Source organism: Phaseolus vulgaris, chromosome 1 (assembly GCF_000499845.2).
Source record: "Phaseolus vulgaris cultivar G19833 chromosome 1, P. vulgaris v2.0, whole genome shotgun sequence".
NCBI classification, from domain to species: Eukaryota; Viridiplantae; Streptophyta; class Magnoliopsida; order Fabales; family Fabaceae; genus Phaseolus; species Phaseolus vulgaris.
In genome coordinates, this window is record NC_023759.2 from 39,420,694 (window position 1) to 39,433,821 (window position 13,128).

The 13,128-nt window shown below is 31.4% G+C and overlaps 2 protein-coding genes across 2 annotated transcripts; both read right to left on the reverse strand.

Annotated features, from left to right (window-relative positions):
• Positions 1-3: 3 nt before the first annotated feature.
• Positions 4-3,084, reverse strand: LOC137814180 (probable indole-3-acetic acid-amido synthetase GH3.6). Its single transcript, XM_068616771.1, has 3 exons — positions 2,598-3,084; positions 1,637-1,750; positions 4-1,551 (listed from the first exon to the last, which is right to left on the reverse strand). Exons 1-3 carry the CDS (start codon positions 2,873-2,875, stop codon positions 219-221), a joined length of 1,725 nt encoding a protein of 574 aa, XP_068472872.1. The 5' UTR covers positions 2,876-3,084; the 3' UTR covers positions 4-218.
• A 3,288-nt stretch (positions 3,085-6,372) lies between these two features.
• On the reverse strand, positions 6,373-9,747 carry LOC137814183 (uncharacterized). The gene is made up of 4 exons (XM_068616775.1): positions 8,549-9,747; positions 7,099-7,306; positions 6,891-7,020; positions 6,373-6,807 (listed from the first exon to the last, which is right to left on the reverse strand). Exons 1-4 carry the CDS (start codon positions 9,247-9,249, stop codon positions 6,536-6,538), a joined length of 1,311 nt encoding a protein of 436 aa, XP_068472876.1. The 5' UTR covers positions 9,250-9,747; the 3' UTR covers positions 6,373-6,535.
• Positions 9,748-13,128: the final 3,381 nt, after the last annotated feature.

A 13,128-nucleotide genomic window follows, 5' to 3' on the forward strand; every position in this document is an offset into this window, starting at 1 on the left:
TACTTTAGCTCCAAAAAGAGGAATAGGTAAACGATTTTATTATGGCATTCAAAACTAAGAACTTAAATCTATTAACCTCTTGAAAAGATGCATTAACATCTTTCAATTACACCTATCTGTACGTAATCAGATTTAAATCAACTACCACCAACAGAGTTGAATTACGGAGGGCGGGGATAGAGGAATTGGTAGAAATTCATTCCATTCAGTACGTATTATTAACCATCAAACGATACTGTCACAATGGCTAAATTTTCCAAGAGTTTGACAACTTCATGATTCCTTATAATCTTGGGTGGCTTATATTGACTAGCTGATGTTCCGTTCTGAATGGCTAAATCTGATAATTGATCAAAAGCTCCATGCCTTATGATGAATAACAGTAAGTTTCTTAGTTGGCCTTTATCCCTCTGCACCTTGTACATAGCTCCCAAGCCACTCTCGAGAGTGGACACACAACTTCTTAAGACACTAACTGATTCCTCTAGCTTATCCTCCACAAAATTGGATTCCTCTTGGACTTCCACAAATACCTTCAACTGCTTCGGCATTGACCCCTGGTCCAAGAAACTTGCATACTCAACAATCTCAATTTTCATAGCATCTCCAAGTGCTAGTTGAAAATTTTCAACTGCTGAAATCAAGTCCTTCTCAGTGACAATCTCAGAAGGAGATTTAGGTGCTCTCATCACATACTCTACTTCTGGAGATGAGTTATGGAAACCAACAACTCTCACTATATCGCCCAAACGGTAGCGATAAAATCCTCTGTAAGTAGTAACTACCACTTCATACATCTTCCCAACCTCCACACTGCAAAGGTCCACTGTTTCTTTGCTAACATTGTCCTCATTCATGCTAAATGGAAGAAACTCAAAGTAGGCAAAAGTTGGAAGTATCGCAAACCGTGTTGTCTCAGGGGGTTGCATCACGTCCAAGTTTAAACCAACACAGCATTCTGAAGCAAAGTAGTCTCCTCCTAAAATAGGTACCTCTCCTGCGTAGTACTTGAGCTTTTGGTAGTATTGCTTCATGCTTCCAGTGGTAACACACCTGATATAACGAGTGTTTGGCCACAATCTATGCACAATTCCACCCCAGTTGTTACCTTCACAGATTAACCTTATTCTATTTGCCAATTCTGGCTGAGGTCCACCAAGTGTCTTAATCACAGCTTCCCTCATTGCCCCCTCAGAAATTTCATTACACGGAAATCCATGGTCAAGATCATCACATAGTTGTCCCCACTTGGACTCCAGAAGACCAAATGCTTTGATCAAGCCTATGGCATAAGGGGTTGTGATTCCATCTATAACATCAAGATTCTTAAGACCACATAGAAGGTGGCAGTACATTTGATGCTCAACATGAGATCCAAGAATCACTTCTAGGGGACTGGAAAAAGTATTAAGTTGCTGAGGGGTAGCATTGCCACTTTGCAAAGGGTATGTGGAAGCAGCCATGACTTTCAAGCCACATTTAGTAGTAGTCGTATTTTCAGCATAGAGAAACCATAAGATCTTGTTCACTTCAGGTCTAGGAGGGAATAGCCTGCAAGGAATTTTGAAACTCATTGTTGAACAAACTTAATATTCTTCAAATTCTGGCATAAATTAAAATTATTTTATTGATTCACCTTTGACGAACAGCAATACTGCCTCGGTGACCAATAAAGGAGGCAGCTTTAGAAAGGCTTGAATCGAAGTAAGGGATCAATTTCGGTCTCATGGTGCTTGAACTTGATCCCGAACTGAGGAAGAAAATTAAGACACCGGTTATCAACATATTTAAGTGCCCCAAAAGCATTAAAACGTACAAGAACCAAACAAAACTTGGTCTAAGGAATTCTCGAGGGTGAATCCCAAGTTTGTTTGTTCAGTATGAGAAAATTCTTAGTAGTTCAGTGTAAACGTTTTTACATTTGTTTTTACTTTTAATTACAAAATATCATCTTAAGAAAAGATGAAAATTAATGGTTTATTCAAATCATGAAATAAAGTGAAAAATTTACATTTTTTAAAAAGAAGAGTGGTATCAACATATTCCACACAAAATTGAAAACATTTTATCCAACTATTTTTTAGTAAATAAATTATATTTTTAAATAAAAATAAAAATTTATAAAAAGAAACAAAACTCCGAGTTACACCCCCTGAAAGTTAAGTGGGGGGTCACCACCAGTGGCAGAAAGTTCTCCCTTTTAAAATTAAGAACAAAAACCGAAACATTTTATTAGAACAAACATCAATACCAATATATTCCAGTATTTGATTTTAAGTACAAAAATCAAATTAAATCGGTGAATTTTTCAAGGAAAATGTATTATCATCAGTAAAACCCTCATTCGTCTAGAATGCACAACTTTTTTTAACGATATGTAATACTGCCAATGATTATACTACCTTCATATGTAATAGTATAAAGAGACATCGCTGATTCCAAGAATGCCAAAACTGAGAACCATAGTTAACTATTTTTGTGATGGTTTGACCAAAATGGAGAGTGAGAGATCATGATTTATGATGCGATTTAAAGAAGAAACCAAGAAGGGATTTGGGAAATTGACAAAGAGTAAAGATAGAGAGAAATTGAGCAACCTGTAAAAGAAGCAGCGGAGAGGGTCAACGGAGAGAAAGGGGTCATCTTTTCCATCTGCCATGTGATTAATGTGATCAACGTAGTCTTCATAGGAAGAAAGGGGCACGAGACGTGTGAAAGTGGAGTGATCAAGAGGAAGAGGACCGTTGTTAAAGGGCTGAAGATAGCGCACGGTGCCATTGTGAAGAAGGATCGAACGGAGAGTCTCCGTCTGGTGATGTTGGGCGTTGATGGTTAACTCTTCAAGTTTCTGTATCAGTTCCTCGTCTGTCATCATGTTTTGGTCTGGTTTCTGCTATGTTGTTTGTTGTTTGTTGTGCTAAGGTTGGAGATCACAACACTTTAAGAATCACCACTTTCTGTTGCTCCGTTGCCGTCTGTTTTGGAGTCAAACCTAAACTACTAGTTTTGGTTTGGTTTGGTTATAGCTTTGTCGAGTTTTGACTTCGGGCACCGTGCCACGGTATTAAAAGCTTTTATTTATGCTCCTGACTTGGATGACGCGAAGGATGATAAAGACAGACGCAAAGTGTTGTGGTAAAGCTGACGCATAATTCGGTTGCAACTTCATGAGCCCAATAGAAATTCAAAACATGACCTATCATATTTTGTTTAAGAATAAAATAATGATAAATGGTTAAAGTTAGAAACTTAAATAAAACCACTAAATATTCCGAAAAATTACTTCAGATTTCTTTAATTTCATAATTAATGTTTTATTTCAATAAATTATTTTAACAGTATACCTTTTGGAGACCAAAATGATAATTTATTGTTAATTTTATTCCAGAACCAACAGTTGTTTATGGAGGACAATTCATAAATGAGTTTAAAATATATGGATTAAATGGGGTAAATTTCCACACCATTTACACTTTTATTTTCCACCTTTTTGTTTTTATTTTCCTATCTAGCACTTTTTTGTTTTTATTTCCCTATCTAGCACTCTTTTATTTTTTATTTCCCTATCTAGCATTATTTCAAAAATAAATTAAAAAATAATAAATTAACTTTTTTTTTATAATTTTAATTTTGAATGCATTAAAAAAAATATTTTTAATGTTTAAAATAGTTAGAAATATAATTAATGAATAAAGAAATGTGTTTTTACAAAATAAAAATAAAAAAAAAAGTAATAAATTTAAAATGTTTAATTTAAAAATTATTCTTTTTAAAATGAATAAAATAAAAAATTAAACTCTACAACAACATAAAAGTTGAATATATAAACATAAATTAATATTTATTTTTATTATTATTAATGATGTAATTATGTTAATTTCAAGTAAAAAATACATGACATAATTATAAAAAAAACAAAGTTAAATAAGGAATGATATGGACATAAAAAAACAACATGATCGGAAAAATATGTTCATATTATCAAACATCAAGACACACATAAAGAATATGTCCCAACATTATTGGATTGTGCACTTCTCGTCATTAATTATGTTTCATTTTACACAAACTATTTAATGTATCATTGAAGAAAATATTAAATGAATTATTATCTTTCATTTATTTTCATTTATATATCTTATATTTATCTTATTTGGATTTATTTTTATATCTTTTATCTTTATCTTAATTTGTTTTGCCTTTATTTTATATCTTTTATGTTTTTAGTTATTATTTTTTTCTACCATTTTTTTTATTGTTGCTGTTTTTATTTTCTAGACTTTTTTTTTCATTTTTTGCTTCTCATTTTTAAGCATTAAGTGTAACATTTGCATTAGTTTATTTTTTTAGGATTTTGCATTTAGGATAGACACTTCAACATTACTTGTGTATCCACTATTAATTAATACTAATTGACTTTGGTTTTTTTGTAATTATGTCATGTATTTTTTACTTGAAATTAATATGATTACATCATTAATAATAATAAAAATAAATAGTAATTTATGTTTATAGATTCAATTTTTATGTTGTTGTAGGGTTTAATTTTTTATTTTCTTCATTCTTAAAAAGAAATAATTTTAAACTAAAAATTTTAATTTTTTTTATTTTATTTTATAAAAACTCATTTCTTTATTCATTAATTATATTTCTAACTATTTTAAAATTAAAAATATTTATTTTTTAATGCATTCAAAATTAAAATTATCAAAAATAAATAAATTATTATTTATTTATTTATTTTTGAAATGGTGCTACATAGGGAAATAAAAAATAAAATGGTGCTAGATAGGGAAATAAAAACAAAAGGGTGCTAGATAGGGAAATAAAAACAAAAGGGTGCTAGTTAGGGAAATAAAAGTCTAAATGGTGCTAGTTAATTTTTTATTTTCTTCATTTTTAAAAAGAAATAATTTTAAACTAAAAATTTTAATTTTTTTTATTTTATTTTATAAAAACTCATTTCTTTATTCATTAATTATATTTCTAACTATTTTAAAATTAAAAATATTTATTTTTTAATGCATTCAAAATTAAAATTATCAAAAATAAATAAATTATTATTTATTTATTAATTTTTGAAATGGTGCTACATAGGGAAATAAAAAATAAAATGGTGCTAGATAGGGAATAAAAACAAAAGGGTGCTAGATAGGGAAATAAAAACAAAAGGGTGCTAGTTAGGGAAATAAAAGTCTAAATGGTGCTAGATATGGAATTTACCCGATTGAATGATTAAACAATTAATATTTATATTAGGATTTATTAGATATAAGTTTATTTCAAAAAAGCATACTTCAACGTGACTTGGTCCTTTAAAATGAAAATTTTAAAATTTAAATAAAATTAAAGTATCAATATTTTGAGAAGATATATAACTGAGGAGATATTAAGTTAATTTTATCAAGAACGTTCTGAGAAAATTAAATTCTATTAATTGAATTATTAAATATTTTAATATTTACTCAATGATCATAAAGTTTTAGACAAATTGGACGTTTTACATGATTTATAGTCAACATTTACTTGTTTTAATTCTTAAAAACATATTACATATTAAATTAAATTTATTTAATACACTATAAAATGATTTTTAAATTTTATAAAAAGTTTACAAATTTGATTTATTGAATAGAATTTCAAATAGTGGCTAGATCAGTAAAATTAATTTGAACAGATAAATTTTAATGCATAATTTAATAATATGAAATTAAATTATAGTTATATTGAAAGTGAAAAAGTTCTCACATGAACATTATTCTCGTTGGGAATTTCTCCTTAATTAATGGGAGACTATTACCAATAAATTTTGGTAATTGATTCGTTGAATTATATATTCAAAAGTTTTAAAATTATATCTCTCTTAAAGATAATCTTTTAAAGGTATCTTAAATATGTGACAAACATTAATTATTCATTATCTCTTTTATGAATGAAGTAGTTTTTTCCTCCTTCTCTAGGTAAAGGGCATTTGTGAGAAATAGAAAAGTAAGCAAGGGAGAAAAACAACATAAGAAAGTAATTGAGAGAAACGATATTCACCATTATGTGAGATTAAAAATTTTAGTCTGAGACTAAAGAGACATTGGATTTCATCCTTGGTAAAATTAAATCTTAACTTTGAACAAAAGAAACATATATTTTAATCAAATTTTCATAGTTAAAACATTTTATAGACTAATTACATAAGTTGTTAAAGTGTTTCTGTTAAAAATTATTTTTATCATTATTCTTTCTTGTTCTATTTTTTTATATATACTTATTTCTTATTATGCAAGTATCTATTTTGTGTATAAAAAAAACAAAGAAAATTAGTTTTGATTTTCCTAATAATTTCTTAGGAGGGCGAAAAGGCTATACAAATCCAAGAAATTAAAAAAAAAAATATGCAACTCATCATATATCACCCTTATTTCATATGTCTGATTCTTTTGAATAATATACAGAACACAGTCAGCAAGCTGTAAGCAGGACAAAACTAATTACTGCTCCGTCTCCAAAAATCAGTAGAAAAAATGAGGAAAGAAAAGAATTTTCAATCCATATCTGCAGTTTGTGTTTTCCATATACATTTGGATGGAGTTGATTTTATTCTTACAACTTTGTTTCCTGGTTGTCCTTGCTTCTTTGTCAGATTTTCTTGAGGATTGCTATTTATTTTTACCACATCAGCTTTGACTATGTGATGATCTGAAGTCCCTTTGGAAGAAAGAACTAAGTACGAACCCGAAACGAATTTATACGGAGAATCTGAGGAAGATAATATGTAATCTACCCGAGTCCCATACTTACACGTTCCTTGAACACCTGCATATATCAAATTTATACTTAATTCATCAATAAAGTTGAACCTCATAATTAAGATAAACATTAAGAGTTTGGTGTTGTACTTTGTCCTTTGGCGATCATCACAACAGACTCATATTCCCCTGAAAACTCCTTTGCATCCCTGTACTGCCTGTTCTTCAGATACTTCATGACTTCAACCTTCGGTGTTGGCTTTCCCATCTCTTCATAGTACTACACACAAACCAACCCATTCACAATTTTTATGTTTGCTTTTTGAGAAAATTGAGGTTGTTGTCATGATGGATATACCTTTACAATATCTGTCCATCTTTCTTGGGAATAATCCGATTCATCAAGCGAATTAAGGCCCCCAGCTAAAATGTGTGGCTCCTCATTAGATTCAATTATTGCATTTATCTGCTTCATTCTCCATTTCTCATCAAGATGATCAAGGTTGGTGCAGTAAAACTGTAGTTCACCTTCTTCGGGTACATCGATAGTGGCCTTCAGAACATTCCTGTTGCATAAAATTGCAATTTCTTGTATGTCACATTCACCCTTGTTATACTAACACATTCTAACCCACCGAATTTAAGAGACATTTTCTTTAATTGTAGTTGTTCTAGCTAAAATTGTTTTCAAGTTCCAACCTTTCGCAGACTGTATTTCCACTAATGTTTCCATAATCATTCTTTAACATATGGGCATGGCAACGAGTACCTTCTGATTAAAGTAAGACAAATTTCTTGCTTTCAATCATTATGAAATTGAGCAAGAAAAACATTGATAATATTCTTACTCTCCTTCATGATCAGAAAAAATGGACGTACATAACATTGAAATGTTGTCTTGAAACGGCAACATTACTAAGTTTTTGCAATATTCCAAAGTGATGATAATTTCATACGTACATAACATTGTATAAATTTGCTTGACTCCAAACATAAAACTATTTTATTGTGCCGTCTCTACCCCTGAAAGAAAAACAAGAGAAACTTGTTGGAGAAGAATGTTATATTTTTTATTCCCCTGGTATGTTTTTTTTTTTACAATTTTAATTTCATATTTTTGTAATTATTCTGTTTTAACCTAATATATATTGTTTAAAGAAAATGTAATGCGACATAATTTTAAGGTGCTGTCAAGTCAGAGATGCAAAACTTTATTGTCAAATATTAAATGTCAGTTAAAAAATAACCAAAATTTACAGAATAATTAAAACAATAGAATATAAAATTTATAAAAGAAAATTCAGGAAAGGAAAATAATAAAAATATTAAAAATACACACACTAGTGTTATATTTATCGGAGACTATACCAGCATTAAAAACTGTAATATCACAGATCGAAGTATTAAAGAAGCTTGTTCTACAAGACCTAGAACGTTGGAGGTGCGTGTGTAGGTAAACAAATTGAGCAATGAATAATCCATAAATTTGTTCACAAGAATGTTGATGGAAAATGTCAAATCTGAAATGAAGATACATCCATAGCTGACAGACACCACAAAAGCTTAGGTGGGGACATTTATCTCTGCACAGTGCATACATTCATTCATAAAGCTATTATTACAGTTGGTTTTCCGTGCTTCTTATCAGTGCCAGTTGCAAACACTAGAAACAAAGAAAAAACAGAAACCCCCACCATCCATAAACGACACGGCATTTGTTTTTTCGTTAGCACTGGATCAAACCAAGACACAACAAGCAATTAAAGTAGTAAACTGTAACTACAGTAACTAATTAACTGAGAAATTACCTGAAATCGGTGTGGTCGAAGATTTTCTGCAGCTTCCACCGTTTAATGGGCCACTTGGACAAAACGGCGTTGCCGTATTGAGGGGCCCAGCTTTCGGCGAAGACGTAGTTCATCCCCAAAGCTCGAGCCAAATCAGACAAAGGCTTCATCCCGTTCTCTTCCTCCGCCTTCACGTCTTGCAATCCCAAAACGTCGGCGTTTACCTCTCTCAGAACTTCAAGCACCGTTTTCCTCTGCCTCTCTCCCTCCACTCCCTCGGCGAAACTCCACGACCATGAGAACGACCCTTTTGCTCTCTCGTGCTCCGAGAAGCTCGTTTGCCGCAGCGAAATCTCGTTGTCGGGTAAGTTGATCGACACTCGCAGCTTTGACTTGCCCAACAGCGGAGACTGCGATTGTTTCAATATGCCTCGCGGTCGGTCGTACGTTGACTTTGGTCGCTCCACGTTGTCGTCGTCTGAGGTGGCGCTTTTGTCTGGTTGGGGAAGCACCGGTGCCATAGAGAAGAATGCGGCGTTGAACGTAGCGATTCGTATTGGTTTGGAAGGAGGAGGGGGAGGTTCGGGGGTGCTGGTGCTTGGTTCTGTGTGAGGTTTGGGAGTGGTCTTGCCGAAGCGCGGCTTGGACTTGGAACGACGCCGTAGTGGCCACTTGATGTGGGAGCTGAGGCGACGGAGCTTCTTGTTGAGGAGTTTAAGCATGATGGAGAAATTTTCAGCTCTTGTGGTTCTAATGTTTTCTATTTCAGTGTGGTATAGAAGGGTTCTTTGAATAAAATAGGACACGACAATCTTAAAATCTAATTACTGTTAACTAGGTTAATTATGCTAGTAAATTAATTTACTGACGATTTTTTTTTTCTGACCATGGATGTGTGATGTTGGAGATGACAAGTTCACAAACCCACCATTCTGACAATGAGTTTAAAGTGACATTCTACGTGGGCTCTATCTAACAAGAAAAAGAAAAATTAGAAATGGACAAAGCTGCTACATGCATTGGTGAAAGCAAGAAAATTAACAATCTCACTCGTCTTTAGGACACATGCCTAATGCTCACAGGTTCACTGCATGCCCGCTACATCTCTAACATGCAAAAAGGTTCCACTGTCACTACCAAAAAATATCACTTCAACCAAAACAAAACAATATAAAGGAAAAAGAAAATCACTCTCCTTTCACACCTCGCAGCGGTGGGACGAAATCAGAAAATAAAAACTGCAGTTTATATTAGTTTGCAAATTATTTTCTTTTTCTATTTTAATTATTTTCTTGAACGGATATGGGACTTAGAGAACGATTGTTCACGTCTCTTCCTTCAGTCAGTCACTCATGCTCTAAGCTCCCTACTACGCCTTCCTTCTCTTGGTCCTTTGGTTTTACAGGCGGGAGTGGTACCTGCAAAAGGCACTCCAACACTCAAGTCAGTCGAGGTGTTAGCACTCAGATGTCAGAGTATTGTAGACAATGATGTATCTTTCTCCTTAAAATACATGTTATTTATATTAATTTAATGGAACTTCATTGAGGGGCCGGATTAGAAGGTTGATTCATGTTTAGAATTGCACTAAACAACTCTTAACTATAGATTAGCACTGCTGATCTAGTCAACCTTTGGCTCGTCGTCTGGGATCAGTCGATCACGTGTCGTCATGTGACCCTCTCACCAGGGTTAGGTGGTTAACTGATCCGAGTACTGGCCGACTCACTAAGTCGTCCGATCATACCGGTACAGTTTTAAACATTCACATTCATTGAATATCATTACTACTGCCACAACACTAGGAGTGACAATATGTCTGTTCTGTTTGTATTTTCTTTTAATAGGATAAAGAGTTCATGTGTCACTCGTTTAATTTATTTAACTTTATATATTTTTTCATGTGTAATTAAAGATAGAGAGTAGTTTGAGTTTATTTTTGGTTAAAGGAGACATTGTTTGGCTGAAAACAAAAGATGGGTGACTCAAACATGCCATATTGACAGTATCTGGCCCCAACTGCTCCACAAAAGATAATTGGCTTCCTTCAATTGTTTTTATTTAACAAATGACACTATAGCCTTTTAGGGAAACAAAGTTGCTCAACTTAGTTTATATGCAAATATAAGAAAAATCATGATCATATATTCGTTGCATCCACGTAAGTGATTGGGGCAAAAGTTCACAGCCCTGTTGCCTTTTATCTAAAACTACTCTTATTCTTTTCTAGCTTTCCTACTTTGATTGAAACGATGCAACAAACCAAATAGGGAAAAACAAAGTCTAACAGTAATAATATGACTGTGATCCAACAACTCTGCTCATTGCCATACAAATGGGATTCATATAAAGATTGATTGGAATTGAACTATATAACGTGGTGTTCTATGACTTACTTAATAATTTCTTCTCCCATACCCTACCAATTTTTCTAACAATCTAAACCATAGACAAGTGAGATTTTGTATGATATAAAACCCATCATGTTAGTTGTAGTGGGGGACCTCAGCCTCAACACATCACCTTTCCCTTCGCATGCTTCAGTATTTTACATTGAACCTTGGATTTTTCTTTTCTCGTTTGGTTTCATTAGAAGATAAGTAATTATAAATGAATATTATGTTGTGAGTAGAAGTACTTGTTATAAGAAAAAGACAATTAACCTTTCCTCAAAGAAGATATACAAGAAAAGCTTCTTAATTTTGTATGCATAGTGACATGGTTCTGTGGGACAAGGCAAGAGTGAAAAGATGAAATAGGATGAATAATTGTTTTAATTAAGGTTTGACATGTGTATATATAGTTAATTGAAGCTCTTCCCTTTACATCAAGATGCAATCTTAGTTTTATAGTAAGATGATTGACACATTGAGGATTTGACAGCCACTCATAATTATAAGATGTAAAAGGTAATGTAGATCACGTGGTGTCAATTTCCGTAGAAAACGAAGGTTGAGATTAAGATTGAAAAAGAAAGAGAGGTTGATTGGGAATGAGTGGCTCAAAGGCTCACATTGGTACTTATCAGGTAGAATAACGTAGTATGAATGATTTTAAATAGAGGGAAACCAACGTCAAAATATCGACAAATTGTACCCACTTAAATCATTGTTTTCAAAATGAAGATTAGGAAAAGTAATGTATATTTATTGCTATGAACTAATATCTGGGTCTAGTTGTTTTTTACGTCTCAAATAAGATGCCAAATGCATAAATTTGGTCTTCCAAGCTTACAAAGTTCTTCGCATATTGACAAATTTTTTATTCTTCAAACCATGTTCTGAGTTCTGGCCGTTGGAAGTTCCTTTCATTATAATTATTTATAGGAGAACATTCTATATCTGTATCAGAGTTATAATGTTTATGGTGTGTTAATAATCTCTTCACTGATTAACTTTGATTATGAATGTCCGATTTAATCTTAAGGAATTTTAATTGGTATTTTTTTTCATTATATCAGGATTTCATATTAGGTGATTATTCTGGGTTGATTATAGTAAAATCGTATGTGAGATACACATTTTTCAACTTATTTATTAATAACTAGATCTAATTTTCTTAATTAGTATGATAGAAAAATCTTATGTGAGATACATATCTTCAAATTATTTATTAGTAACTAGATCCTAATTTTCTTAATTAATATTGAATGATTGTGTAAGTTAGAATCATATATTTGTCTCTACAAAAATCAATCATCAAACATAAAAAAAAAAATAAAGAACACACTAATAATTAAGAAGTCTTACATGATAACATAATTTATTGGTAGCTAGTAGTTGGAATGAGAAATTGTGTAAAGGGTTTACATAGGTGTGGGATTCGAATGAGCTGTGGTAAAGATGCATTATTAAAGAACGTGCATGTATGGTTCAGTGCCGTATCCTACATACGTATATAACATCTCGCTGGCGTTTTTTACAAATGCAATTTAACATTTCTATAGCAGACACTTTATCGGCACAACAATCAAAGGTTCACCATAATTATAATCCCATTTTAACGTTACATGAATCAGAGACAAAATATTCTTTGAAATTTTTGCTATATTTGGATTCAGATGAGAATTTGTGGGGAGGGAAAGAGTTCATTAGAAAGAATTAGAGAAGATGCATAAGAATGTGTGAGGTTATTTGAATTGAAGGATGATACAATGGATTTGAGAAGATTGTTTATAAATTTGTGACTGATGTGATTGTTAGGAGATAATTTAAAAATTATTTTAAAAGTATAAAATATAAATTTACAAATTTATTTTTGTCATTAAAAAATATTTTAAAATGAATTATCGTATTTTTTTAAAATTTGAGTTAATTATTTTTTTATAATATATAATATTCATAATTACTCTTATTTTATAATAAAAATAACTTTGTGTTAAATTCAGATAAATTTATTAAAATTAAAATTTATCAAAATAATATTTATTATATACATTTGTTATTTTATATAATTATATATGTTTTTGTTAATATTAACATTTTATTTTATTATTTTTATTGTTTATAATTATATGTTGTTATGAATAGTATAATTAAATATATTTAAAATTATTAAATAAATTTATGTAATATTTAAATTTGTATATTGTATATTGTAGG